At 29.7% G+C, this 24,894-nt stretch overlaps 5 protein-coding genes across 18 annotated transcripts in view; 2 read left to right on the top strand and 3 right to left on the bottom strand.

The window, feature by feature from the left end:
• The window catches only part of LOC122630575 (mitogen-activated protein kinase-binding protein 1), a 117,679-nt gene extending 104,347 nt beyond the window's left edge, over positions 1-13,332 (top strand). For 4 of the 9 annotated variants that reach the window (XM_043815195.1, XM_043815194.1, XM_043815197.1 and 1 more), the window contains 6 exons: positions 153-301; positions 406-610; positions 749-875; positions 989-1,182; positions 1,443-1,463; positions 2,478-2,859. In XM_043815195.1, the coding sequence (XP_043671130.1) occupies positions 153-301; positions 406-610; positions 749-875; positions 989-1,182; positions 1,443-1,463; positions 2,478-2,857 (1,076 nt within the window). In that variant the 3' untranslated portion in view covers positions 2,858-2,859. Of the gene's footprint in view, positions 1-152; positions 302-405; positions 611-748; positions 876-988; positions 1,183-1,442; positions 1,533-2,477; positions 2,936-3,080; positions 3,936-13,119 lie in introns of those variants that run through there. The other 5 variants (XM_043815189.1, XM_043815190.1, XM_043815191.1 and 2 more) reach the window with 5 other exon arrangements.
• On the bottom strand, positions 6,257-12,207 carry LOC122630582 (glycogen [starch] synthase). The gene is made up of 12 exons (XM_043815216.1): positions 11,461-12,207; positions 10,588-10,746; positions 10,303-10,487; positions 9,747-9,943; positions 9,468-9,660; positions 9,142-9,404; positions 8,848-9,058; positions 8,630-8,766; positions 8,007-8,139; positions 7,554-7,940; positions 7,246-7,455; positions 6,257-7,143 (listed from the first exon to the last, which is right to left on the bottom strand). The coding sequence occupies exons 2-12, from the start codon at positions 10,724-10,726 to the stop codon at positions 7,114-7,116; spliced, it is 2,085 nt and encodes a 694-aa protein (XP_043671151.1). The 5' UTR covers positions 10,727-10,746; positions 11,461-12,207; the 3' UTR covers positions 6,257-7,113.
• On the bottom strand, positions 12,313-13,858 carry LOC122630694 (DNA primase large subunit-like). Its single transcript, XM_043815478.1, has 3 exons — positions 13,713-13,858; positions 12,589-13,586; positions 12,313-12,329 (listed from the first exon to the last, which is right to left on the bottom strand). The coding sequence occupies exons 1-3, from the start codon at positions 13,856-13,858 to the stop codon at positions 12,313-12,315; spliced, it is 1,161 nt and encodes a 386-aa protein (XP_043671413.1).
• On the top strand, positions 13,136-19,156 carry LOC122630587 (ruvB-like 2). Of its 6 annotated transcripts, XR_006327524.1 has the most exons (11): positions 13,138-13,221; positions 14,406-14,549; positions 14,915-15,028; positions 15,097-15,531; positions 15,595-16,027; positions 16,102-16,370; positions 16,452-16,557; positions 16,681-16,761; positions 17,630-17,977; positions 18,145-18,283; positions 18,958-19,156. XR_006327524.1 is itself a non-coding variant. In XM_043815234.1 (8 exons), the coding sequence occupies exons 2-8, from the start codon at positions 14,544-14,546 to the stop codon at positions 16,757-16,759; spliced, it is 1,389 nt and encodes a 462-aa protein (XP_043671169.1). In that variant the 5' UTR covers positions 13,136-13,221; positions 14,406-14,543; the 3' UTR covers positions 16,760-16,875. The 6 variants fall into 6 exon arrangements, 2 of the variants coding, with proteins under 2 accessions (XP_043671169.1, XP_043671168.1); XR_006327526.1 differs by lacking the exon at positions 18,958-19,156 and having other exon boundaries at positions 13,136-13,221; positions 16,734-16,761; positions 18,145-18,259; XR_006327525.1 differs by lacking the exon at positions 18,958-19,156 and having other exon boundaries at positions 13,137-13,221; positions 16,681-16,708; positions 18,145-18,259.
• LOC122630599 lies at positions 16,563-22,835 on the bottom strand. Its single transcript, XM_043815260.1, has 3 exons — positions 22,327-22,835; positions 17,612-17,743; positions 16,563-17,505 (listed from the first exon to the last, which is right to left on the bottom strand). Exons 1-3 carry the CDS (start codon positions 22,430-22,432, stop codon positions 17,477-17,479), a joined length of 267 nt encoding a protein of 88 aa, XP_043671195.1. The 5' UTR covers positions 22,433-22,835; the 3' UTR covers positions 16,563-17,476.
• Between the last annotated feature and the right edge of the window lie 2,059 nt (positions 22,836-24,894).

Below are 24,894 nucleotides of genomic sequence, written 5' to 3'. Positions count from 1 at the left end.
TTTTTTTTTTTGTCATTTTTTGTTCTTTTGTTTCTTTTTTTTTAATCCAATTCTGTATAATAAGTGTATTAATTATAGATCTATTATTTAATAAAAATAAAAGATTCGTTTATATGTATATTTATTTACTCATTTTTAATTGAATAAAATAGTTTCAGGAAAAGTAAATACTAAAAGTACCAGTGCGTCGTCAAGGGGTAATTCTGGGAACATAAATATTGGTAATCAATCGAGACATTCAACAACGAAAAATCATTCAAATCACATGACAAGAAGTAGTAGCGTCGGTGTATTAAATCAGGTATATATTAATATAAAATTTCTAATGAAATGAATAAAATAAAAAATGATCTATACGTCAAATACAATATTAACGTAAAAAATATTGGTTTGTTTTAATAACAGAGTGATTCAGAATCTGATGCTGGTGTATCAGTAGGAGGAAGAGGATGGAACAATCAATCTGGAAATAATAGAATGAGCGGTTTAATGAGGCCAACGATTAGTTCGCAAAATAAGATCAATCATCAGATCAAATCGAATTCCTCATCCAGTAATAACCTTCCTTCTATTTTGAGGCGACGTGGTATGCAGGGAGCTTACTCTAGCGGTAATTATAATCTTTCTTTTTATATATAAAAATCCTCTTTTCATTAAAAATCCTAGAAACTCAATAACATTCCTTTTTTTATATATATACATACATATATATATATATATATATATATATATATATATACAACAATAGTAAATCTAAGTCAAGTTGGTAATCAAGAAGATTCAAGTTCTGAAGATACTTCATCTAATGGAAATGGTGTCAAACCAGCTCTACCTCCAAGGCCTAGAAGTATCAGTATCGATCATTCCTCAGCCAGGTAGATAATAATTATATGTCAAAGAATTATTTTATAGAAATTCACGTGTCATATATGTTAATATCCTGTCATGTATATGTACATCTATTATATATATATATATACTTTTATAGTTTATGCCTTCCTGGTACTGCCGTTAGAAGATCTGGATCGTCCGGTCTTATAACAAATGGTCGAGGCAGTGGAAACATAATTGGTCAAAGTGGTGCAAGGTTATCAGTACCAAACAGAAATCAATTAGAACCTAGCCCTCAAGAATTACCTGTTAAAGATACAGACCGTGCCATTGATGTAGCCAGTGCCGAATGTAAGTATTACACTAGCTTATCTTATTAATTATTATGTCAGTACTTATATTCATAAATCACTATCATGATTAAATCATTTTTCTCAGTCGTCTTAGCATGCAAGATTGCAGGGAATTATTAAAAGCATTGTTTGTAAATTTTTCATCTTACTAAAATTTGGTGTGGCTACAAATCCGGACACATTAATTGGTATTCCATATTAAAAAATCTTCCAATAAATATTATATATTTCGATCTAATATAAATTTTACTCTTACAGTAGGCACGGATAAAGCATTAGGTAAACTAAAGACTTCTATTGAGAATGCTGTCCTGTGAAAATAATAAATCTATGACGTATTCAAAATTTGTAAGTGATCATGCTATGACCAAAAAAAAAAAAAAAAAAAGAAATTTTTTGTATTGTCAAAGTCACATCCAAACATAGTATAAATTAGAATCCAGTGTCCAGATTGCTGTATATATAATTGCTACATCTTACGTTTAAATTTTATGATAATATTTGCTAATCACGTTAGCGTCCATAGAGGCTTACTTAAAAATTACGAAAGTTTATATTTGATTTAAAGAATGTTACCACCTGTTATATTTATTTTTTCTCTCATAAATAGCTTCGACCTATTTTGACCTATACTTTAATATATTAGTTTAGTATTACATCATTATCAAATTTGTTCATCTATCATTAAATTCAATCGATTTCAGATCATCATTGAAAAATTTATTCTACTTTTTATTATAAATATTTCAGCTCAAAATATTGTATATGTAATACGAATAGCGTTTCCCTTTTACGTTTCTTAATTTAAAGTAAATTCCATTGTTCCTCTTGTTATGCAACGAACAATCATATTAATATATCTTACAAATTAGATCATTACATAGAAAACAATTGACAAAGATGTTGAATAAAGGAGACCTCCTAAGAAAAAAAAAAAAAAAAAAAAAAAAATCATTTTCCATATTTGTAGGTATCAATCATAATAGCATGGTCTCATACGGATTTTAGAAGCAAATATACCCGCACGCTGCACGATGCTGCTATTTATTTTATTGTATTTAAATGTTAAAGATGAATGTTACATTTGAAATCGTATCTTGGCTATAAGTAAAATTATATTCATAATATTTGAAACGGATGTAACATTTATCTTTAAAAAAAAAAAAAAAAAAAAAAAAAGAGAGAAAAAGAAAAGAAAAGAAAAAGAAAAAAAAAATAAAAGAAAAAGTGAATGCGTATTTCGAGATAGTTTTATGAAAAAAATTTTTTAATGCCACGACGTCGTCTTTGCAGTGTCAACTCAACTATGCAATACAATTGCGGATGAGCTTACGCGAACAGCAGATAACGTTGTACAACTGTACAAACGTTTAACAATAGACAATGAGGATGATCCATCAAGAACAACCATCGATAGGGATACAATGTTACGTGGTCTTGAATCTTCTGTCAATGAAACAATGCGTACATTACGACTAGTTGTGGCAGGCGTTGAAAATCATAACGATGAAACTAGTAATAATGTTGCTCCGAACGAAGTAACCGCGAAGTTTCAAGAATTACTTGCAGGCCAAGATCAAGGCAAGGTAGTGAACATGATGCAACAGTACTCGGAATTATTATTGAATATGATGCAACAAAGGATGGGAGGAACACAATCGAGCCATACATAAAAGAAGAAAACAAGAAAATCCGTCCATCTGATGATAATTGATTAATGCAAATGGATATCGTATTCATGTTCGAAGCACGTACGTTTGTGATGAGTGAATAAGTATTTTCTCGGCGATAATAATACTAATACTAATACTAATACTAATAATAATAATAATAATAATAATAATAGTAATAGTAATAGTAATGATAATGATAATAATATTAGATCACATTCCTAAGTGCAGGATATGAATATTTTTCTGGAGGGAAGAAAAAAAGATATAAGAAAGGAAAAAGAAAATGAAAATAATAAATAAAAGAGAGGGACTTCGGTATTTGAGTTGCCAAGATCCTAAGTGCATATCGTAAGCACGCATATGTTCCTTTTCCATTTGTCATAGTACATTGCATTCTTTGTGAGTACTTTTTGAATGAATTTAATATAGACTTAGTTCTTAAAAAGCAGATTGAACTGTCAGCAATGCAGCCTTGGGACTTGATAGGAATTAAAACTGCTGAACAGTGTCGTTAGAAAAAAGAAGAAGAAGAAGAAGAAGAAGAAGAAAAAGAAAAAAGAAAAAGAAAAAGGAAAAAAGAACTTCATAGCACAAAATATATTATTTTTGACTAATTCTTAAGCACTATAATGGGTCGCATTTGGAGACGAGGAAATCTTCAACGTCGTTCAATATAGTACTTGTTATTGATCAAGATAATTTGATGATGAATATGCTGAGGAAGCAACGTGTGAAAATAACCGGATAAACTCCAAGAAATATCATATGGTATAACTTCAGGACATTTATTTATCCTATTTATAAAATCAAATGTGTCGAATTTGTGCGTATTTTATCTTGAGGCCATATGCCGGGAAATGCCAATTAACTAAAGACTATTAGTATAGTACCCACAAACAAACATACATATATGTATATTTATCAAATATTGAATGGTATTATAACGTATTATTAGTATTCTTGTTATGTAACCAAAGGGGTTGTCTGTACCTATGGTAAAAAGGGAAATTCTTTTCCCCTCCTAAATGTTTAAAAAGCTTTTAGACAGTCCACCAATAAAAAGTATACAGTATATAAACTTGCCAGAATAAGAAAGCGCCTAGTTACTAAATACTACATTAAGTATAACCAGGCTTTTCCAGATATAGAAAAATGTAGGGTGCAAATATATGATTATATATTTCAAATAATTATGTATTTATAATTATTGGAGTTTTCTTTCTTTTAAATATCGTTTATGCATCGTTGAGATATTTTTTGTCTAAAATAAAAAAAAAAGTAATTAGTTGTTAATATAAAATTGTACAAAGATCGGGAGAAATTGTTTTTACTTTAATTTGTAAAATTCAATGAAATTTACAATCGATATTTGCACGAACTACCAATTTGATGTTACCTTATAATAATGGCATATTTTGTCATAGGAATTGACCTATACTTGCATATTTTTCCACATAAACATATTATTCCTAAGAGTATTTGTCACAGTTCCAAAACATTATAAATTTCAATTAGAATTTGGCAATAGTATTGTTTAAAATTTTTTATCAATGACATCACAGTTATGAAATCATAAGGACCTGCAAACTATAGTTAGAATATTATTGTACCTTGTGAAGTAACATATTATACATGAATGTAAGAGATATGCAAAGAATGTAGAAGACTTCTACTAAAGCAATAATATATATATATATATATATATATATATATATATATATATATATACACTTCCAAACGTAACACTGCAAGAGAGATTAAAAATACATTATACTTCATACATATAATTCTCTAACATGCGCATTAGTCGTCTAGAATATTATTATTTAATTCATACTATTATTATCATATTATTATTTTCGATAATTCATAGAAATTGAAGTCTTCTGCAAATATCTTTGGGAATTATTTTAATAAGAATATTTTATGAAAAAGATAAAACAGGATACAGACAAAATCACAAAGAAAAAGATATGTTTGCATTTCCTTGTGTAGAATTTCGTACAACTTCTGTATGTAGTTCGATAAATTAGACGTCGTCTATATAATGAGTATGTATGTATGTGTGAGTAGTAGAAAAAGTTGAATTTCAAAGGCTAGACTCTTGCTGCAAAGCCTATAACACTAAATAATAATTGATGCACGATTATATTTAGTCAATCGTATTCTCGAACGGACGGAATTGTACTATGAAATAATACATCTGAAATGTATAATATTTAACGATTTTAACATTTGCAGAAAGATGTAATCTTTTTTGTTACGTTGTAAGTTATTTCTTGTTTATTGTAACATTCTCACATTGTATGTAATGTATAAAAAGTGCCATTTAGGTTAACAAATCTCATTCAACAATACACATAAAAACACAGATTCCTATATAATGTGCTGCTTTTAATATTATACAAAAGAATACTATTTAAATATTTTATATATAATCAATTTCTTTGGTAACATCACTGCTAATCGATCCTTATTAGTTTTACATGAAATTTAATTATTTATTTCTGCGAGATTTAATTAATAATTTAAAGATTGAAAGAATCAAGAAATATAGAAGAAATGTTTACGTAAAAAGATTTATATTCCTGAAAATAATTAAAAAAAAAATATATATATATATACAAAAAAAAAAAAAAGAAATAACCACATACGAGCAACAAACTAGTATATGTAAAATTTTTTAACTGGTATCAGCATTTTGTAATATGTATTGCTAGAAGATGAATATTATTATAGAAAGAGATACATATGCAATTTGAACAAAAAAGTACTGAATCTCATTATGCATCTAAACACATTTAATTAAACTCATGTAAGAACGTATTCTCATTCCAAATTATCACCTTCATGCTACATTAATATCATCTACAATGACATTTCATAATTAAAAATTACAGTGGCTTTGTATATTATGTGCGTTGTATTAAGTTATACGATTATGGATTATATAATAGGTTATTCATTTTTTAAAATGTACATATTTATTTGAGCTCCGTAAGTAGTAAATGACTTCATAAAAAAATATAGATGCCAAATGTAACAATTCTTCATAAATATCTTTTAGCATTTCATTTTGTATATTATATTAATAATTAATAATATAATAATGTGTATCATCTAAAATGTTAATGTTCTATTAATTTGTTCTACTTTATCGTCGTATTTTTTTTTTTTTTTTTTTTTTCTATTGAATTCGTTGTTTCTTTAAGGAAGAATGAACTGTATTTATAACATTATAAATTATATATGTTATTAGATGAAAGCTTGATATGAAAAAAAAAAAAAAATGAAAAAAAAATATAGTGACATTCAAAAATGTAATGACAAAAATTAGAGAAGTTTTATTCAAGTGCCAATTCTGATGAAAATATAATTTTCCTATACAGCAACAACATATTATATAATAATTAATTTTATTAAATTTTATTAAAATATTAAATTATTATAATAGTTAATAATTTTATTTAACGTGTAATAAATTTGAGATAAATATCAGTTTTCTAAAACCATTAACTTTGTAATTAATATGATAATAAAAACAATTAATCAGAATTATTGAGACTGAGAGTATGCAACAGTAGTATATAGCAAAGTATGGTTTGCTGATATAACGTATGTATATACTTAGATAATTAACAGTGATTACGAGTATTCGTTTAAATCAGACGTTAGGACAATTTCATATAATAATTAATGACAAGTATTTTTTGGGGAATTTCCTACATAATCATCGATTGATGACGTTTACATAGATAATATTAGGTGGTTGTATAATTTCTGTCGTATTTCATTCGTAAAGAGATAAAATTGTTTTTTTGTACCCGTAAACCTAAGCTAGTTACAGATAATAATAATGGCCAACATATTACATATTATATAAACTTTAATTTTATCAAAAGAATACGACAAAAATTATGTTGCAATCTAATAAATAAGATTATTGTCCACGAAGATTAAAAATATCTTTTCTTTTTCTTTTTTAAATTAGTAAAAATTACTATTCATGACTCAATTTAAAACAATATTTTCATTTATCCTTGTTGTTTTCACGATCGTATCTTTTGCATGCTGTAAATGGCAATGACAAAAGGAAACAAAAATTAATAACATAATTGGAATGAGGCAATGATGCTCCCTATAAAATTAGTATAATAATGAATATTTTGGCATTTCTATTAATAAAAATTTCATAAATTATATTATATATTCGAATGCACATAATTCAGCATAAAATTCTATCGTAGCTTTCAATTTCATTTTCCCATCGAGCGTAATTCTTCCAGCTATAAAAAAGAAAATTAATAAATAAATAATAACAATTACATATTGCACTTAAAAATATATAAAAAAAAGAAGTTTATAAGAGTAACGTTTTAAAAGACTACCTCTTTTTCTTCATCTACTTCATCCTCCTCGTCTTCCTCGTCAGAACCATGGACAGAAGCTGCAGGAGTAGTATGTCTTGAAGATGATGGTGAAGGTGGTTCACTAATCGGTCTTGGATAACTGAATCTACCTACACCACCTTCTGCATACTCCGATGCAAGCTCAGGATAAACAGTTGTCAATGCTTTTATTCTGGCTTGACGATAGTACTATAAATAATGAATAATATAATTATGAATTATATTATATTTAATATTTAACGGTGTTGCATAGAATAAGGAAAATATAAAATAATCAATTAACTTACAATACCAAGATTCCTCCAATCAAGAAGATCGCTCAATCTCTCAGTACGATTTCTTTGAATTATACGTTGTCTTCGACTAAGTCGAGCAAAATCGAACATATATTGCGCAAGTTGTTGAACACTATTTTCCAAACTAATAAATCTTCGATCTACGATATAAATACCATAACTCATTGGATCAGCTATATGCTCTTGCATAAAACATCCAAATCCAGATAAGTTGGTAGTTATACTAGGAATGCCCATAACAGTACATTCAGCTGGAGTATATCCCCAAGGTTCGTAATAAGATGGAAATACTCCTAAATGACAACCACGAACGAATTCTTCATAATCTAATCCAAACAATGGATTTGTTGATGATAAAAATTCAGGATGGAATACCATCTGTAAGAAAAACAAATCGTTACTTTTTTTTATCTTTATCATTCTTTTTTTTATAGTATCAATTACCTTCACTCTATCATTAACTGTATTGAAAAGATTACATCTTCTAATGGCATTTAAGACTGGATCATTCCAATCGTCTACAACATTATGTGTGGTAACAGGTGGTAATCCATTTCTTTGTAGAGCATACAAACATCTAAAACAAAAATATTGTATGTAATAAGTATGTCAATAATCGGTTCAATGAGATGAGTCAAGAGACGTAAACGAAACAGTCGCTTTCTAACGCGCATAACAGACACATCTAATTATTGGCTGGCGAGCAATAATCAATTATCGAATTTAAGAGTACATTTTCATAAATCATTGTTAATACTTGTTTCAACTTCTCACACGAAAACGAAGTTAGTAATTTTCCTATACAGCAACAACATATTATATAATAATTAATTTTATTAAATTTTATTAAAATATTAAATTATTATAATAGTTAATAATTTTATTTAACGTGTAATAAATTTGAGATAAATATCAGTTTTCTAAAACCATTAACTTTGTAATTAATATGATAATAAAATCTGACTCGATCATGTCCCTATTACGTGTACATGTATATACCTTTTGACCCATCTCATTGAGCAGACTATAATGTTATCAATATACATATTCATTTCAATATCGCATACCGTTTTATTTTAATAATATCATCTTTTAAAAGAAGATCTTGTGCATCTGGCATACGACCCGACAAACATAATTCATACATTCTTTTTCCCATCTTGTGCTGTATATCAGTAATCGTATCTCTTAATGCTTTGGTTACCTAGTAAGAAGAATAATAGTGGTCATTCGGTTTTACAAATTCTATTACAATACTTATTACAATGTAATAAGTCTTACTTACGGCATGACCACGTAATGATTCTACGTTAAAATTATTAGTTCGCGCTGGAAAAATAAGAAATGCAACTACAGTAATATCCGGTCTTGATGTCTTTAAATAATGGTTTAATCTTGCTAAAGCTTCTATGAAAATATCAGCTCCTTTATTTCCAAACTCGTAACGGCCTGCGATAAAAAAGTATAAAGTTTTGTCCAAGTCAAAATCATAATGCCTGAAAAAAAAAGTATAAATCACAAAAGTATAAAACAAATAATGCAACATTGTTAATAGTTAAAAAAAAAAGATAATATGTACCCATAAAAATGGCCTCGTACAAATTCGTGTATTTTCTCTTTGCTGACGGCATGTAAATTTTGAAATTCGTGTAGTGCTGCGAACTTTTTAACATTCAATCCATTTGGTGTAATAATATCAGGTTTGCGTTTGAGTAAATGTTCAGCTTCGAATCCTGTAATATCCGATACTGTTGTAAATGTATGTGCTAAATGTGTAGCCGCTCGTTCCATACAATATCTATGATAAATTTGGCGCTTCCCGGCTTCTTCGTCTACACTGAACTGTAAATGAAGTAGACACATAATTTAATATATCTAATAATATGAGAATATTATATAAATTACCTTATCTAAATTGTTGTAAAAATCAGTCTTTCCTGCGCATAAATATCTTCCAAGGAGTGTAGCATGTGTTGTAAAGACAGTTGCGACATCAACGTGTCTTGTTCTTAATGCAATTAAACCAACACCTGCCTGCCATTCGTGACAATGTACGACTACTCGTGGTGGAACAACAGAATATTGTTCTGCTGCTTTTCTGAAACATTTTAGATGCAATATGAAAATCTACATTTTAATATCAAAATTATTGGCCTATAAAGGATAAATATTGATTTGTTTTACCTGAATTCAGAGATAAATTGACAAACTAAATATCCAAGGATTACTGCATCATTTGCTTCAATATCTAAATGAGGAATACCAAGATTGCATGTATTCCACATTTCTTGTTTATATTCATCTAATTTCCATGCTGCACTTCCAATATCAAATAAAATTATTTGAGGATTTCCATCAACTAGCCATGTTCCAGTTACAACCTCAATAAAAGTTTATATATTAAAATAATTGAAATATCCTATAGGATACAATCACTACACACAAATCTATAGTAATGGACAATTAAAGCAGACAACTAGTTAAAAACATTAAACTATTATTAAAGGAACTATTATTTGTAACATATAAGTTTACGTCCTTGATTTATATTTGTAGCCTTTGAAATGTAGCCAATTCATGACTATGCACATGTGTCTTTAACTAACACAAATCAATGCAACAATGTATTTTATTCTTGTACAGTATTCAACGTATTGTTAACATATTCTAATAATTTTTTTATTTCTAGCGATTATTTCAGAATATTTAGAATTTGTTAAAATGTACGATTAACACTTACTTTAAATCCTTGATCGCGTAAAATTTGTACGGCTTGATTCAATGGGTTATGATGAGGAAAATCAGCCTCTTCGACTTCGGTTCTTGCTGTAAGCTCTTTGTACGGTCCCATAAGACAGTATTGATCACCCATTTCTTCGGTAGATACGTAAGCTTTAGATCGTATTACCGTGTATATACCACCGACTAAAATATAGAGATATATAACAATATAATAATGAAAATTATTATAGATACTATTGTAGATAGTAGTATAGTGTAGATAGTTCATTTTAATTAATCGTACCTTTATTGGCAACTTCCCACGCAACTTCAAAATTCCAACGATTTTCATGTTGAGCTGTATAGCCACGATCCATGAATTCTAACAAATCATTGCTACTGTCTACACGGTAAAATCTTCTGGAAGCACGTTCTTTGGACATTTTGCTTGTTTATTTTTGATCTACGGTTTAAAAGAATGATCATTTAATATATTTAACATTCTTTTCTATATTAAATCTATATTCATTCATTTTCATTCATTTATTTTTTCACTTGCATTATCTTAATTTATATGGCTATAAAAACTAATTAACAATTTGATTTATTTATTGGATTTATCATTTTATTTCTCTCCAGTTTACATAAGACAGATAAACCATTGAAATTATTATTAAAATCTAAAAGATGATTGAAAAATAACAAATTATAAGATACTATTACTAAATTAACAATTAAATCCGTAACGAAATAAGATTTCAATACAGTGTTGAAAATCATTCAAACATTATGTACACGTGACAAGACGATATTATTTAAAATCGAAAGAAAACAAATAAAAAAAAAAAAAGAAAAAGAAAAAGAAACCTCTATCGACTTTATTCTTCAAATGTTTCATTCATCATAGAATCAATATTAAATTATGAATGAAATCAATATTAAGGGGAAAAGAAAAAAGAGAAAGTTTATAAAAAAATACACATTCGTTTGGTATCGGCTTCGAAGTTCAAAGGTCAATGACAATAGAGCGTTAATGAAAAATTATACCGGTGTACAAACATTTGAGAGAGAGAAAGAGAAGAGAGACAAAATGAGACAGAAAGAAGAGAGAAAAAATGTCTAAGGAATTGGAATAAAACCATGAAAATATACGTTTGAAATTCGTTAGATTTCTTACCGCTCGATCGTCTCTCCTTCTTCGTCACGAGTGTTGAAAAAAAATTTGTTTTCTATCACTCGCAGCTCAGTCAGATAGACGACGAGCCGCAGATTTTCACGCTCAAATTCGTTTGAAGGTCACCACGGACTACGGAAAGGTCACAAGGGCTTGGCTTGAAGATCGTCGGTACTTTAGGCAGATGAATAACGGCGAACATACGATAACATGATCTCACTTGGGTCTCTTCCGTGACGAATAGATGGCACAAAATCACTCCCGGTTTAATTTTCGAACGACTAAATCGTTATAATCATATTTTGGTCGTTACGAAATTCTTTATAGGTATAGTAGAAAGTATCTACGTGCTATCTTAGGATTATGATGAGAGCACAGAAGTGACGCTAAACTGCGCCCTTGAAAGTTCAAATGACTAAATTTAGCGCCAAATGTTATTCCCATTTTTCTTTCTTTTTCCTTTTCTTTTCTATTTTTTACCTCTTTAGAACACACGTAGTAGGCGTGGTACAGATATAAATTATAATTCATTAATTAAAACAACGGACTTTATATATGAATATATCTGCCGGAATTATTTATTTGATATCTCGAGTATTACGTATGTTTTCTGTTATTTCTCTCTCTCTCTCTTTCTCTTTTTTTTTTCTTTTTATCTTTTCTTATTAATACTTCTTTTTTTAATTTTTTCTTTTTTGTGAACGATTACGTCCGTAGATGTCGTTGAAATAATATTATATAAATTCTTCATACGTCGACTAGCGATAAGATCTTTTTTTCATTTAAAATACATAAGATAAAAATAAACTGTTGGATTTCGGAAGTATAATAATAAATAACTGGTAATTGCGTAACTTACATATATTTGTAATCTGTAATAAGATCTCGAGATGAATTCTATTGTTTAAGCAAACATCATTATAAAATGCAACGATTCGAAATATATATATATATACATACATACATACATACATACATACATACATACATACATACAAATATATATGTGTGTATGTATGTATAAAATATTAGTATATTATAATTTCATTCGACTTTCAACAAAATAATTTACAGGAGAATTAAATGTTTTATATATATTGCAATTATGTGTGATTTCATGATATTTTTTACATGCTTCTGTGTAATTTTTCTTTGATGATAATTTTACGATATCTTCAATATCTCCAGGTACAAATTTGTACTCATTTAATTTTTCTGTAAGTAATGCATCTGTTAGATGCTTAAATGGACAACCATAAGATTCTGTTGGTTTTATATTAAAATTGATAATACTTGAACATTTATAACTATTGTAAGTTTTCTGTATATTTCCTTCACCATATATATGTCTTAATCGATATCCATACTCTCTTTCAAATGTTGTTTCACTCATTTTTTTTGTAAATTCTTCTTTCCAAAGTTCCATAGCATCATCTGCAGTAACTCCAATACTTTTTAAGAATAAACTGTACTGTTTACGTTCTCCATGTTTAAGATGATGATCTCTTCTTAATATTTCATGAATTATTCTCATACATAACGGATAAGATTTTTTTGACACATCGTCCAATTCTGATAACGATGGGCCATTGTATTTTTTCATTATTTCTTTTTCAGAATTGATATACTCAGTTAACATGTTAAAGATTTTATTGATTCTAGGATCATTTATTGCATCTTCTGCGACTATTGGTATGGATTCTAAACCTGTTGCTAAATTTTCCTTGAAATAACCAAAACATAATCCAGCTAATTCTTTTTCAGGTACAAAAGCCATACCATGTTTAAGAAAAACTTTATGCATTTCAACTAAATCTATAACAAATGTAAATGGCACCTTGTAAAAAGGCTCATTAACTAAATTATTCAATTTAATATATTCTTGCAATTCTTCTTTGTCTTCCTCAGAAATACTATGCGTTTTTAATTTATTAACATTAAAAAATTCTTTTATCTCTTCGATTGTTGAAGTATATAATCTCCAATAAAAAAGTCTTAATTCTTGAATGTGAAACCATTTTTTTTCGTGTATAGAAAAAACTGTTCTTAACATAAAATGGGAAATATGATCTTGTTTTCTCAAGTGCAATACTTCGTCCATCACTTTAACATCTGATCCAAGTTCTTTACTAGGGCCATTTATAATTTTTATAAATGAATTATAACCTTTTCTTTTCAATTCTTTTATTAATATTGCTTTGCATTGTTGTGCCGTTCTTCTTGTACCAGTTTCCATATATATCCTTTCTACAAACAGTAGAACTTCTGTACGTTGCATACATATTGATTCTAATTCTTCCAATGAAAAATTTCCTTCTGGGTAATATTTATACAATTGCAAATCATGTAAATATGATTCTGTAGGATTCATAGATGTGTCTGAGTTATGATAAGCAAACATTTAAAGATGATACAATATTTACAAAAAAAAAAAAAAAAAATTTTAATCTACAAAAATAATTTTCTTAATTCACTTTTCCACTTTTTCCACAACTGTACTTCAATTTGCTAGCTTTCTATTAATTGCATAATTTGTATACTGTTAGCAAGAAAGCTAATTTAGAAAATATAATAAATTAAATATTTATTGTAGCACAATTATATTTCTATTTATAAGAAATTTTAAGTTTCTTTTTTAGTAAAGGAACTTTTTTACTTTTAGGTTATAGTATTTAAATTTGATTATTTCTATTATCATTTTTTTTTTTTTTTTACGAGTTTTTCAATATATATTAACAGATATTTCATATTATATTGATGCATGAATTAAACAAATAGGTTAATTTTTCCAAAAATAATTTTATAAAAAACTGTATATATTATAATTATATATAGTATAATAATTGAGGTAACAGATCGATATATTTGAAATTTTTCTAATTCTTTTCAAATTTATCCATCTTTCGTAAAATTTAATGAAAATGACAAGTATTTATATTTTATTTTAGAAAATGGCGCTGTAGTCGCAGACGATTATTTACGTCAAGTTACTACTCTACATATTACGAATATATTTTATGGAGCAATGTAGTTTGATGAAAGATTCGAAGTTTAAACTGTTGTATTCACGTGCGTAAAGGATTACCATGGCGGTAAGAACTAAATTAATTTTTACATATTATTCTATCTTATATTTTACAAATTTTTAAAATTCTTATTCGTAAAATTCATAAGTGTTATTACGGTTATATGTAATCATACAATACTTTCCGTATTATAGATACCGGTTAACCTATACAAAATTTATTTATTTTTCTTAAATAAAAACTACTTCATGTTAGTTTTCCATAAAACAAGTAATTTTTTTTATTGTATACGATATAATTTTATTATTATTATACGGGAAATATTGATTATATCCATTTAAAGCGGTTGACATAGTAACTGTTTGTTTGATCTATACTTGTATGACTTGTAACTTTTATATTACTATATATTCTTTTATTATTTTTTATAGACTGTTGCAGCAACAAAAGTTCAAGAAGTTCGTGAAATCACAAGAATTGAGCGTATTGGTGCTCATTCTCATATTAGAGGTTTAGGATTAGATGATAGTTTGGAACCTCGCCATGTAAGTAGATTATATCATAATTATTTCTTTTATTTAGGAATCAATTTATTTATTAAAATTCGATTTAGGTATCTCAAGGTATGGTTGGCCAACTTATGGCCCGTCGAGCTGCTGGTGTTGTCTTGGAGATGATAAAAGATGGAAAAATAGCAGGACGTGCTGTCTTATTAGCAGGTCAACCTGGTACTGGTAAGACTGCCATTGCCATGGGATTAGCTCAAGCGTTAGGAATTGATACTCCATTCACATCGATGGCTGGATCTGAAATTTATTCTTTGGAGATGAGCAAAACAGAAGCATTGACTCAAGCTATAAGAAAATCGATAGGAGTTAGAATTAAAGAAGAAACTGAAATAATAGAAGGCGAAGTAGTAGAAATTCAAGTAGATAGGCCTGCTACAGGAGTTGGTGCAAAAGTTGGAAAATTGACATTAAAAACTACAGAGATGGAAACGATTTATGATTTAGGAAATAAAATGATTGATAGTTTAATGAAAGAAAAGGTGCCCTTAGAGTATATTTATTAAAATGGTTTTTTCGTCTTTGTTAACATTAATTTTTTGTAGGTACAAGCTGGTGACGTTATCACGATTGATAAAGCAACTGGAAAAATTAATAAGTTAGGACGTTCATTTACAAGAGCTCGAGATTATGACGCAACAGGATCACAAACGAGATTTGTACAGTGTCCAGAGGGCGAATTACAAAAACGAAAAGAAGTAGTTCATACTGTTACTTTGCATGAGGTTGATGTTATAAATAGTAGAACACATGGTTTCTTAGCATTGTTTTCCGGCGACACTGGTGAAATTAAATCCGAAGTAAGAGATCAGATAAATGCTAAAGTAGCCGAATGGCGTGAAGAAGGAAAAGCAGAAATAGTACCAGGAGTATTATTTATTGATGAAGTCCATATGTTGGATATTGAATGTTTTTCCTTTTTAAATCGTGCGTTAGAAAACGAAATGGCACCAGTTGTTATTATGGCAACAAACAGAGGTAATTTATAAGTAAATCTAAAATCAATTGTGCAAATTATTTTTTATCAATGTCAATATATTTACTTATCTCAGGAATTACGAGAATCAGGGGAACTAATTATAAAAGTCCTCACGGTATTCCCATCGATTTACTCGATCGTATGATCATCGTTCCTACAACTCCGTATCAAGAAAAAGAATTGAAAGAAATTTTAAAAATAAGATGCGAGGAAGAAGATTGCGAAATGGCGGATGATGCATTGACTGTTCTCACAAGAATTGCTTTGGAAACGTCTTTGAGATACGCTATTCAATTAATTACAACCGCATCTCTTGTCAGTCGACGTAGAAAAAGTACAGAAGTAAGCAAGTAAAATCGGATAATGATATATATGTAAACGTAATAATATTGATTACTTTCTTTTTTTTTTTTTCATTCTTAGGTGAGTATAGACGACGTGAAACGCGTTTATTCTCTATTTCTCGATGAAAATAGATCGACACAATTTCTTAAGGAATATCAGGATGATTTTATGTTCAATGAATTACGTAAGTACTCTTAAATATTAAAAGTTTATTTATTGAAAAACAAAAACAATTATATTTTTATAAATATGAATATACAAAAATAGAAATAATCTATATTTTTCTTATCTTTTTTTCATTTTTCAGCCGAAGAACCTATGGAAATTTCGTAACAGTATGTATCTTTTTTCATTTTTCAGCCGAAGAACCTATGGAAATTTCGTAACAGTATGTATTTTAGTTAAATTTATCTATCGTTTATATTAATTAAGAATTTCTTATTTTTAAATACAGTATCTTGTTCGTATCACATAAATATTTATGGATTATGATAAATACGATTTTCACGATACAAATTATTTTATATCTCAGATCCAGTTTCTTTTGATTTTCTTGCGACATTATTTTGAATATAATTAACAGATATTATATATAACAACTTGTCATATATGGTTTCTAAATTAGATAGAAACACACATTAGTATGTATCTTTTACATCCCTGTAAGCTTACATATGTATGTGTACAAAATTTAATTGATTGGATATTTAAAATATTCGAAATTATATTTACAAGGATGTAAAAGGGACAAACATGCTTTTGTACATTCTCTGTTCGATAAATAAATCTAAAAATCATTAACAAAGATTCTATTTTGATTTTAGTTAATATAAGAATAAAACAAACATAATTTCTTTTACTGTGTCATATATAATCCATTAGTATGTACATGTGTGTATATATAATATATACTAAAACATTATTCAAAGTAAAATTAGTTATTAAAAAGAAATGTGTTGGAGATAAATTAATTTTTGGTGTAAAGCATTTAAACTTATGTTAGAAACGATCTCAACAATTTGCGTAGAATTATAATAAGCTCGCTAAATTACATTAAATATTTATCTTCACGAATCATTTATTTCTTATGTAATCGATCCAAATTAGATTTTCTTTTCTTGACTTTTTTTAACTGAAAAATTAAAAAAAACAAAGTTTGTATATTATAAAGAAGAAAATGAGATTCATTATTTATTTATTTATTTATTTATTTATTCATTAGGTACTCAAATACTTACTTGTAATTAATTTCACAGTGCCATCTGGTTTAAACAAGGATTGAGCTTTCTTATCTTTTGATATAAAACCTAATCCATATTCAACCTTATAAACTGGCAATGGGATTACGGTAGAAGATACGGGTATCATTACTGAAAATAAATAATTATTATATCAATAAATAAACGACAAACGTTTATTTATCGATCGTTTAAGAAAAAGATCAAGAAATGTTTTGAATCGTCGAGTTCGATACGAGGTTAATGTGTATCGCGTGTCTCTGACTTTGTAAATAAAGTACAACAAAAGAGTAACTTATATACAAAGATGTCAGTTCTTCGCTGATCTCCGTGGACCACGGACGTTATTTTTGGAGGTCTACGCGAGTAAGTATAAAATTCTTTCCCATAATACATATAATAATACTATATAATAATAATTATAATATTAATAATAAAATTAATAATAAGCAAACAAATAGTTAAATGTAGAAAATGCAAAGTACAATTTGAAACAATAGTCTAGATAACTAGTGGATGTAAATTATTGGCAGGTATTAAATATATAGGACAAAGAGAGAGAGAGTACTGTAACCAAAATATTACATAAAGCAATAATCGATAAATAAAATCTGGAACAAAACAATGCACCATTCTATAAATACACATCAAAAACAATTATAGAAACGTAAGGTACGAACTATACTTGGATACATCGATAAACACAGGACAAAACAAGTGTAATACAATCGACCGGACCTTAGACTTATGCACGAACAGAATAAAATATAACATAGCTCGATTGACATTTCAATAGCTAGTAACAATAACATATAAATACAAGACAAATACCATGATAAAATAAAGAAATATAGTAATTCAGGAAATACAAAAAAATGTTAAAGCTATATAAAGTATTTATACATGATTCATTAATAATATCTGTATTTAGAAATTTATTTCATTTCCAATAATTAAAAAAAAAAAAAAAGATACTTTGAAATAGCGAATTTACATCCATATAGACACGAAGAAATTCATAGGGCTTAAATTAGTTATATAGAGCTAAAAATTTATGCATCACCATAATGCAAATATTTTTGAATATAAAGGAGGAAAATCAGATTTTGTAGAGACTCGTCTAATTAGTTTAATATTCCAATAAATAAGAGAAAGAAAATTAATAATAATAATAATAATAATAATAATAATAATAATAATATATATATATATATATATATATATATATCTTAATAAAACATTATTTCAAATTATAATTTATAATTACAATTAACAACATTATAACAAATATAATGATCGTATAATAAATAATATTTTATATAACACTTTTAATATTTTGAAATTAGAACACAGAGAAGAATGAATACTACACTCGCTAGGACGCTATTCCAAATATCTCAACTATTTTATTACCGACGAAGCAATTTCCTTTTTAGTAGAAAAATCTGAAGAAGAGGGTATTAACTTTAAAGTACTAAGAAACTCTTATTGTCCAACGTCTTTCCATTCCGACTTTTAATAAAACATGTCAAACAATTGCAAGTCTATCTAATAAAAAGTCGATCTTTCTTTCTCATACTTTCTCTCTCTCACTTTCTGTATCTTTTTCTTTTTCACTTTGTAAGCTTTTATAGATAGGACGAAAAAGATAAAAGTGTTTCTAACGAAGCGTTGAAAACTTTAACAATTTAAGCTTTAAGGGATTAAACTCGTTAGTTCACGTAACACTTGTACTTTGTGATGGTGTACACTTAGTTGCAATAGGTGACGCATCATGTTCCTTCTCTCTCTCTCTCTCTCTCTGTCCTACACACACACATCACATATATTTTCCACGTATCTAATCAGGTCTCTCCTTCCCTCTTTCATGTCCTCATTCCACAGTAATAGCCAAGGACGAGCTATCGACTTCCTCTTCTCGTCTTAAAGCTCCTACGTAGGTGGATGCTTCTCGATTGAATACTTTCGTCTCCGGTAACAGGAGATATTGTTACAAGCATCGCTTCACAGATCACTTTTCTTCCTTATATACCCGAGGGAAGAGATAGAAAAGGAGAAGAAAAAGAGAAAAAAAAAAGAATAGTAAACTGATAAGGACAGCTGTTGCATATCGACTACGATCGGATTAAATAGTGTATATACGTATATATGCACGCGCGTGTGTACATGTGTTTGTAAGAAATTACCTTTTGAATCGAATTAACATAAAAGAGAGAGGGAGAGAGATCGAACGTATTAGATAATTAATTTTTACGGTAAATACGTACAGATGTTTGGACCGGTCCAACGACATATTACTTCTTATAAATAAATAACGTCGAATCGTTAAATATCGAATACTTTTAACGCGAACGTTTTACGCAATTTTACGTACCTTTAATTAAAATTTCTCGAGCTTAATATATAGATATATTTGTATATACGCATATCTACGTACATACCAGTATAAACAAAAATTAATGTCATTTCGTTTTCTACGTAGATATCTATATATCATAAATTTACACGGTAGCTTCGTTCGACGTTTGACTCTTCAGTCGTGTCGCGATTATCCCTGACGTGTTAAAAACACACACACACGCACATACGTTGACATGTGATATAAAAGGAGTCGCATCATCAAGAAGGAAAAAGAAAGAGAGAGAGAGAGAGAGAGAGAGAGAAGCAGGGTGTTAAAGCATATGTACGTACTACAAACTATATAAGTACACACATACACACACACATAATATATGTGTCTGTATGTTGAAAATACACGATGAACGGACATTATAAAACAGTCTCGTCTATGTTTGGGTTAGACCACGAGTCTCAATTAGAGTCAGGATTTTCGAGAGTTTGCTGTAGTGTCAGTCGGTGGTCTCTCATTCGTTGCACCGTACAGACGCATTTCGAGATTAGCCGTGATATATATCTCCATGAATGCGAACACGTGTATTAACGTGTAGCAAGTGAAAAGGGGTCTGGTTCCAATGATGTTGGTATTGGTGTTGGATATTGGTATTAGTATTGGTATTGATGTTGGTGTTAGTGTTAGTGTTGGCGTTGGTGTCAGTGCCAGTACTGATGCCGGTGGTTCATACTAACGATCGTAAACGTAGAGAGAAACACGCGTTAATCGTGACTGGGTGCCGCAGAAATCAAGAATACAATCTAACCCGGGATCACGGCCTCTCTATAATCCTCACCCACGCGTTTCCAGCTGACGTCATCGTTCCGTTATTCTCTCACCTGTCAATGATCGCCTTATATCGAGAATGTTCGGTTTCGAAATAATCAATTAAGAAAAAAAAAAGGAAAGCAAAAAGTAAAAGATAACAAGCGACGCTTGAAAATCTTTCACGCTTTATTTTGTCGTATGTACTTACTATTATTTACTAATTTTAGGTTGATTTACGAATCTAATCGATCGGTTTTTCTTTCTTTCTTTCTTTCTTTTTTTGTACTTTTTTTTTCTTCTTCTTCGTTTTTTTATTAATAATTAACAAAGTTCATTCTCGGGAACAGGTGCAACGATCGACTTATCTATATACTTCGTATAAGCCCGGCACTAGACTCGACTCGTTGTCCATCGTTATCGATGATTAATAACACCGATAGGGATATATATATACATACATACATACATATATATATATATATATATATATATATATATATATATATATAACGTGGTAGAATATCCGACATGACACTGACATGACGTCCCGTGACGTATTGTTAAACCAGTGAGAGAGGATGGGAAAGAGAGAGAGAGAGAGTGAAAGAGAGGGACAGAAAAAGAAAGATAGATAGATAGATAGATAGATAGAGAGAGAGAGAGAGAGAGAGAGAGAGAGAGAGAGAGAGAGAGAGAGAGAGAGAGAGAGACCGAAATATATAGAAAACACGATGTTGGTTCTTGCGTTAATTAATTTCGACAGCGATCAACGTGAAAGTTTTTCTACAACAAACTTTTTCTTCAAGCGAGAGAAAGAGAAAGAGAAAAAGAAAGAGAGAGAAAGATGTCAAGATCTATTTCGATTTGAGAAAAAAAAATACGAACAATCGATTTTTTTTATTTTTTTATTTCTTTAGATTTTATCTTATTTTATATATATATTTTCTTTTCAACGTTTTATGTGATCCTCAATAAAATTTAGAACACGCAATGTCTCGTTTTTCTATTTAAGCGATTAACCGACCGTCTTTTTTCATCGAGCAAAGAAGGGAGATTTTATTCGGTCTAGTAGAAAGAGAAAAAAAAGAAAAAAAGAAAGAAAAATGGAAAGAAAGAAACGAGAAGCACGAACAAGATACTTTCTTCGAACGAGCTGCTTCGTTATCTTCTTTCTAGCAACGAAAAACTACGATTTTCTAGATGTTACGTATTACAAGAAGATATATATGTTAGACATTTTTAGATGAAAAATAATAGGAAATGTTGAATCGTTGAAAATTTACATTTAAAGTAAAACTTAGAAACAATTTAAAACGTCCGTACGATATTGGTCACATAGATAGTTCTAATAAACTCAACGATTTGTAAGAGATAGAAAAAGAAAAAAAGAAAAAGGAAAGAGAGAGGTAGAGAAAGAAAGATAGAAAAAGAGAAAGATTAGAAAGAAAACGAAATCACGAAGAGTACAAATTCGTCCAGTTTTTGTTTATTTTCTATTATTTTTTCTAACCGCTCGCAACAATTATCGATCGTTCGTAGATATTTATTTGTTTACCTGGTTCGAAAACGTTGTCCTGATTTCTCTTGTAAATCGTAGGTTTCGCTTGCGTGATCGCGATAACGAGCACGCAAAACGTTAAGATCGTCCGTACGATCCACATTTTTCGTTTGTCTTCTTCAAGTAAAGTCTCCTTGGTTATTTTATTTTCTTTTTTTTTTTTTGGATTTTACTATTTCAAAATCACACTTCAAAATCGAGAAAAGGATAAATTTCTCTCTTTTCTCTCTCTTTTTGTCTCTCTCTTTCGAGATCGTCGAGTTTGCCTCGCGATGTTTGAATCGGCACTAACATAAGCGCGGGTACACTCGTAAAGAAGTGAAAACACTTGGCCGCGAGTGGGGAAAGTCGAGAACGCAAACTCGCGAAATCCGTTGGTAGAGAATAAAATATCGTTGTGGTTGGGCAAGGAGGGGGAGAAGAGATCGGTTTTACTCTCTTATAAATATCGGTATCTTCTCCCTTTCGTTTCACACCATCTTTAGAATTCGTCGTGCACTATTAGGTCTACTACTTAACAAGCAGTAAAGACGGGCGAACGGGGTGGTGGTATTAGAGGGGGTGTGGAATGTACGCGTGTATGTACTGTAAGTATTTACTTATATCTCGACGAGAGACGCCATATCATTTTTTTTACGATCATTTTTTTTCTCAGGTACACTCTTCAGAGTAATAAGAGTGAAAGAGAGGGAGAGGGAGAGAAAACAAAAAAGAAGACTTTTCTATTTTTCTTTTCTGCTTTTTTTTTTTTATGAGAAGACGTATGTAGGTATTATTGATCGATTATCGTTCGAGACTTCACCAGAGGCTGTGCAAGGAATTAATTACCATCTCATTAAAGAGTTGTTTATTTATTAGGCACGAGACGAGCTTTCGATGAGACGCTATTTATAATCCATGCTTTTATTTTTATTCTCTACGTAGATACGTATACACACACTATAATACATTCATAGATATATATACATACACACATAGGTATATATACACTTAAGGTATATCGGTTTTTATTTGTAGAAATTTTTCTGATATATCGATCTTCGTAATTAACTTATTAAACGAGAAAGAAAAAAATTGGATATCATTGTCTGCATTATTTCAATATAGAGGAAAAAGCTTTGTAATAATATGTCGAACGTGAGTGAGTCAAGCATGAGATGAGATAGAGGAGACACAATCAAGGTGTTCGAGAAGACAATCTGGGTGCGTCAAGGATTTATATTAATCATTCTTAGTAAACGCGTCGGTAAAGCAACCAGTTATATATATACAGTTTACGTATGTAAGGATGCGGCGACGTAATAGTATGACTAAAACGCGATAAAATTCTTTCCCCCTTTCGTAGTCATACTCTGATAATCAACGTCGACGATTATATTTCGATCATCGATAAAATCTACCAGATCGATCGGTATATTTAACGATCGTGCTTATTTACTTGCTCGTTGGTCATGCGAACTCACGAGAACGACGAACCATCAGAAATAAATTAATCAATCAATCGTATAGATACTAGCGCTTCGTCACTTTTTTCTTTTCTTTCTTTTTCTTCTTCTTCTTCATTTTTCTTTCTTTCATTCTTTTTTTCCTTCAACGAGAGAGGAAGAGAGATAGATGGTAATGCATACCTACACCGATAATAATTTTCAGTCATTTATAGATTGACCCGATTTAAAATCGAGTGGATGTAATTGCGGGAACGTGTCTTCGCACATTATAAATCGATCGACATCATCGATGAGGAGAAGTATGTCGAGAGAGAAAATGAGAAAATGAGAAAATGAGAAAATGAGAGGAGACAGAGATAGATAGGGATTTCTCTCTTCCTATATATATTTATATACATATACATAAAGATAGAGAGAGAGAGAGAGAGAGAGAGAAAGAGAGACAGAGAGAGAAATAGACAGATAAACAGACAGAGAAAAAAAGAAAGAAAGCTAGGAAAGCTAGGAAATTGACGAATATGCAGGTTCGACGATAGCGACGCTAATTACAAACGGTCGACGCCGGGCGTGACAGTGGCATGGTGGTGGTTCAACAATGGAAACTGGGTTAAAAAGTGAAAGGATCGAGATTGGAGAAGAAGAAAAAGGAAGAAAAGAGAGAGAGAGAGATAGAGAGATAGAGATAGAGATAGAGATAGAGATAGAGATAGAGATGGACATAGAAAGAGAAGAAGTGGGGGAAAGGAGGGTAGCGTGGAGCTAGAATCGGCCATACGTTCGCACGAACGAGAAACCTCAAACGAGTAGGTCGACGTCGTAGTATTTTCACGATATTCCGAGACGAGTCTTCTCGTTGACGTCGTTTTCATTCTCTTCTATCCCTTCCCTTCCCCCTTCTCTTTCTCTCTCTTTTTCTCCACGCTACTGGCATTATTACTTGAAAAGGAATTCGAGAGCGACTTCGAGAGGACGCCTGCCTCCGACCGCTCTCTCTCTCTCTCTCCGAATTGGCGAACGACGCGACAAGCTCGCTTGACGTTTCTCCTCCACCGCGTGGAGAATTTGTTCGCACTGTGCAAAACTCGGGAGGGAAAGAAAAAATGAAAAAAAAAAAAAA

This window comes from Vespula pensylvanica, chromosome 7, assembly GCF_014466175.1.
Source record: "Vespula pensylvanica isolate Volc-1 chromosome 7, ASM1446617v1, whole genome shotgun sequence".
In the NCBI taxonomy this organism is placed as follows: domain Eukaryota; kingdom Metazoa; phylum Arthropoda; class Insecta; order Hymenoptera; family Vespidae; genus Vespula; species Vespula pensylvanica.
This window is presented reverse-complemented; position numbering and strand designations above follow the sequence as displayed.

What these genes read in the sequence shown, in the direction of transcription:
- LOC122630582 (XM_043815216.1), bottom strand. Translation starts at nt 10,726, where the DNA reads ATGTCCAAAGAACGTGCTTCCAGAAGATTTTACCGTGTAGACAGTAGC. An exon ending in GATATTATTAAAATAAAACG is followed by an intron (nt 8,140 to 8,629) that starts GTATGCGATATT and finishes TTTTTGTTTTAG; the next exon opens with ATGTTTGTATGCTCTACAAA. An exon ending in CAGTTAATGATAGAGTGAAG is followed by an intron (nt 7,941 to 8,006) that starts GTAATTGATACT and finishes TTTTTCTTACAG; the next exon opens with ATGGTATTCCATCCTGAATT.
- LOC122630694 (XM_043815478.1), bottom strand. Translation starts at nt 13,858, where the DNA reads ATGTTTGCTTATCATAACTCAGACACATCTATGAATCCTACAGAATCA. An exon ending in CAACGTACAGAAGTTCTACT is followed by an intron (nt 13,587 to 13,712) that starts GTTTGTAGAAAG and finishes AAATGGCCCTAG; the next exon opens with TAAAGAACTTGGATCAGATG.
- LOC122630587 (XM_043815234.1), top strand. An exon ending in ATAGTTTGGAACCTCGCCAT is followed by an intron (nt 15,029 to 15,096) that starts GTAAGTAGATTA and finishes AATTCGATTTAG; the next exon opens with GTATCTCAAGGTATGGTTGG. An exon ending in TATTATGGCAACAAACAGAG is followed by an intron (nt 16,028 to 16,101) that starts GTAATTTATAAG and finishes TACTTATCTCAG; the next exon opens with GAATTACGAGAATCAGGGGA.
- LOC122630599 (XM_043815260.1), bottom strand. Translation starts at nt 22,432, where the DNA reads ATGTGGATCGTACGGACGATCTTAACGTTTTGCGTGCTCGTTATCGCG. An exon ending in GGACAACGTTTTCGAACCAG is followed by an intron (nt 17,744 to 22,326) that starts GTAAACAAATAA and finishes ATTTATTTTCAG; the next exon opens with TAATGATACCCGTATCTTCT. An exon ending in CACTGTGAAATTAATTACAA is followed by an intron (nt 17,506 to 17,611) that starts GTAAGTATTTGA and finishes TTAATTTTTCAG; the next exon opens with TTAAAAAAAGTCAAGAAAAG.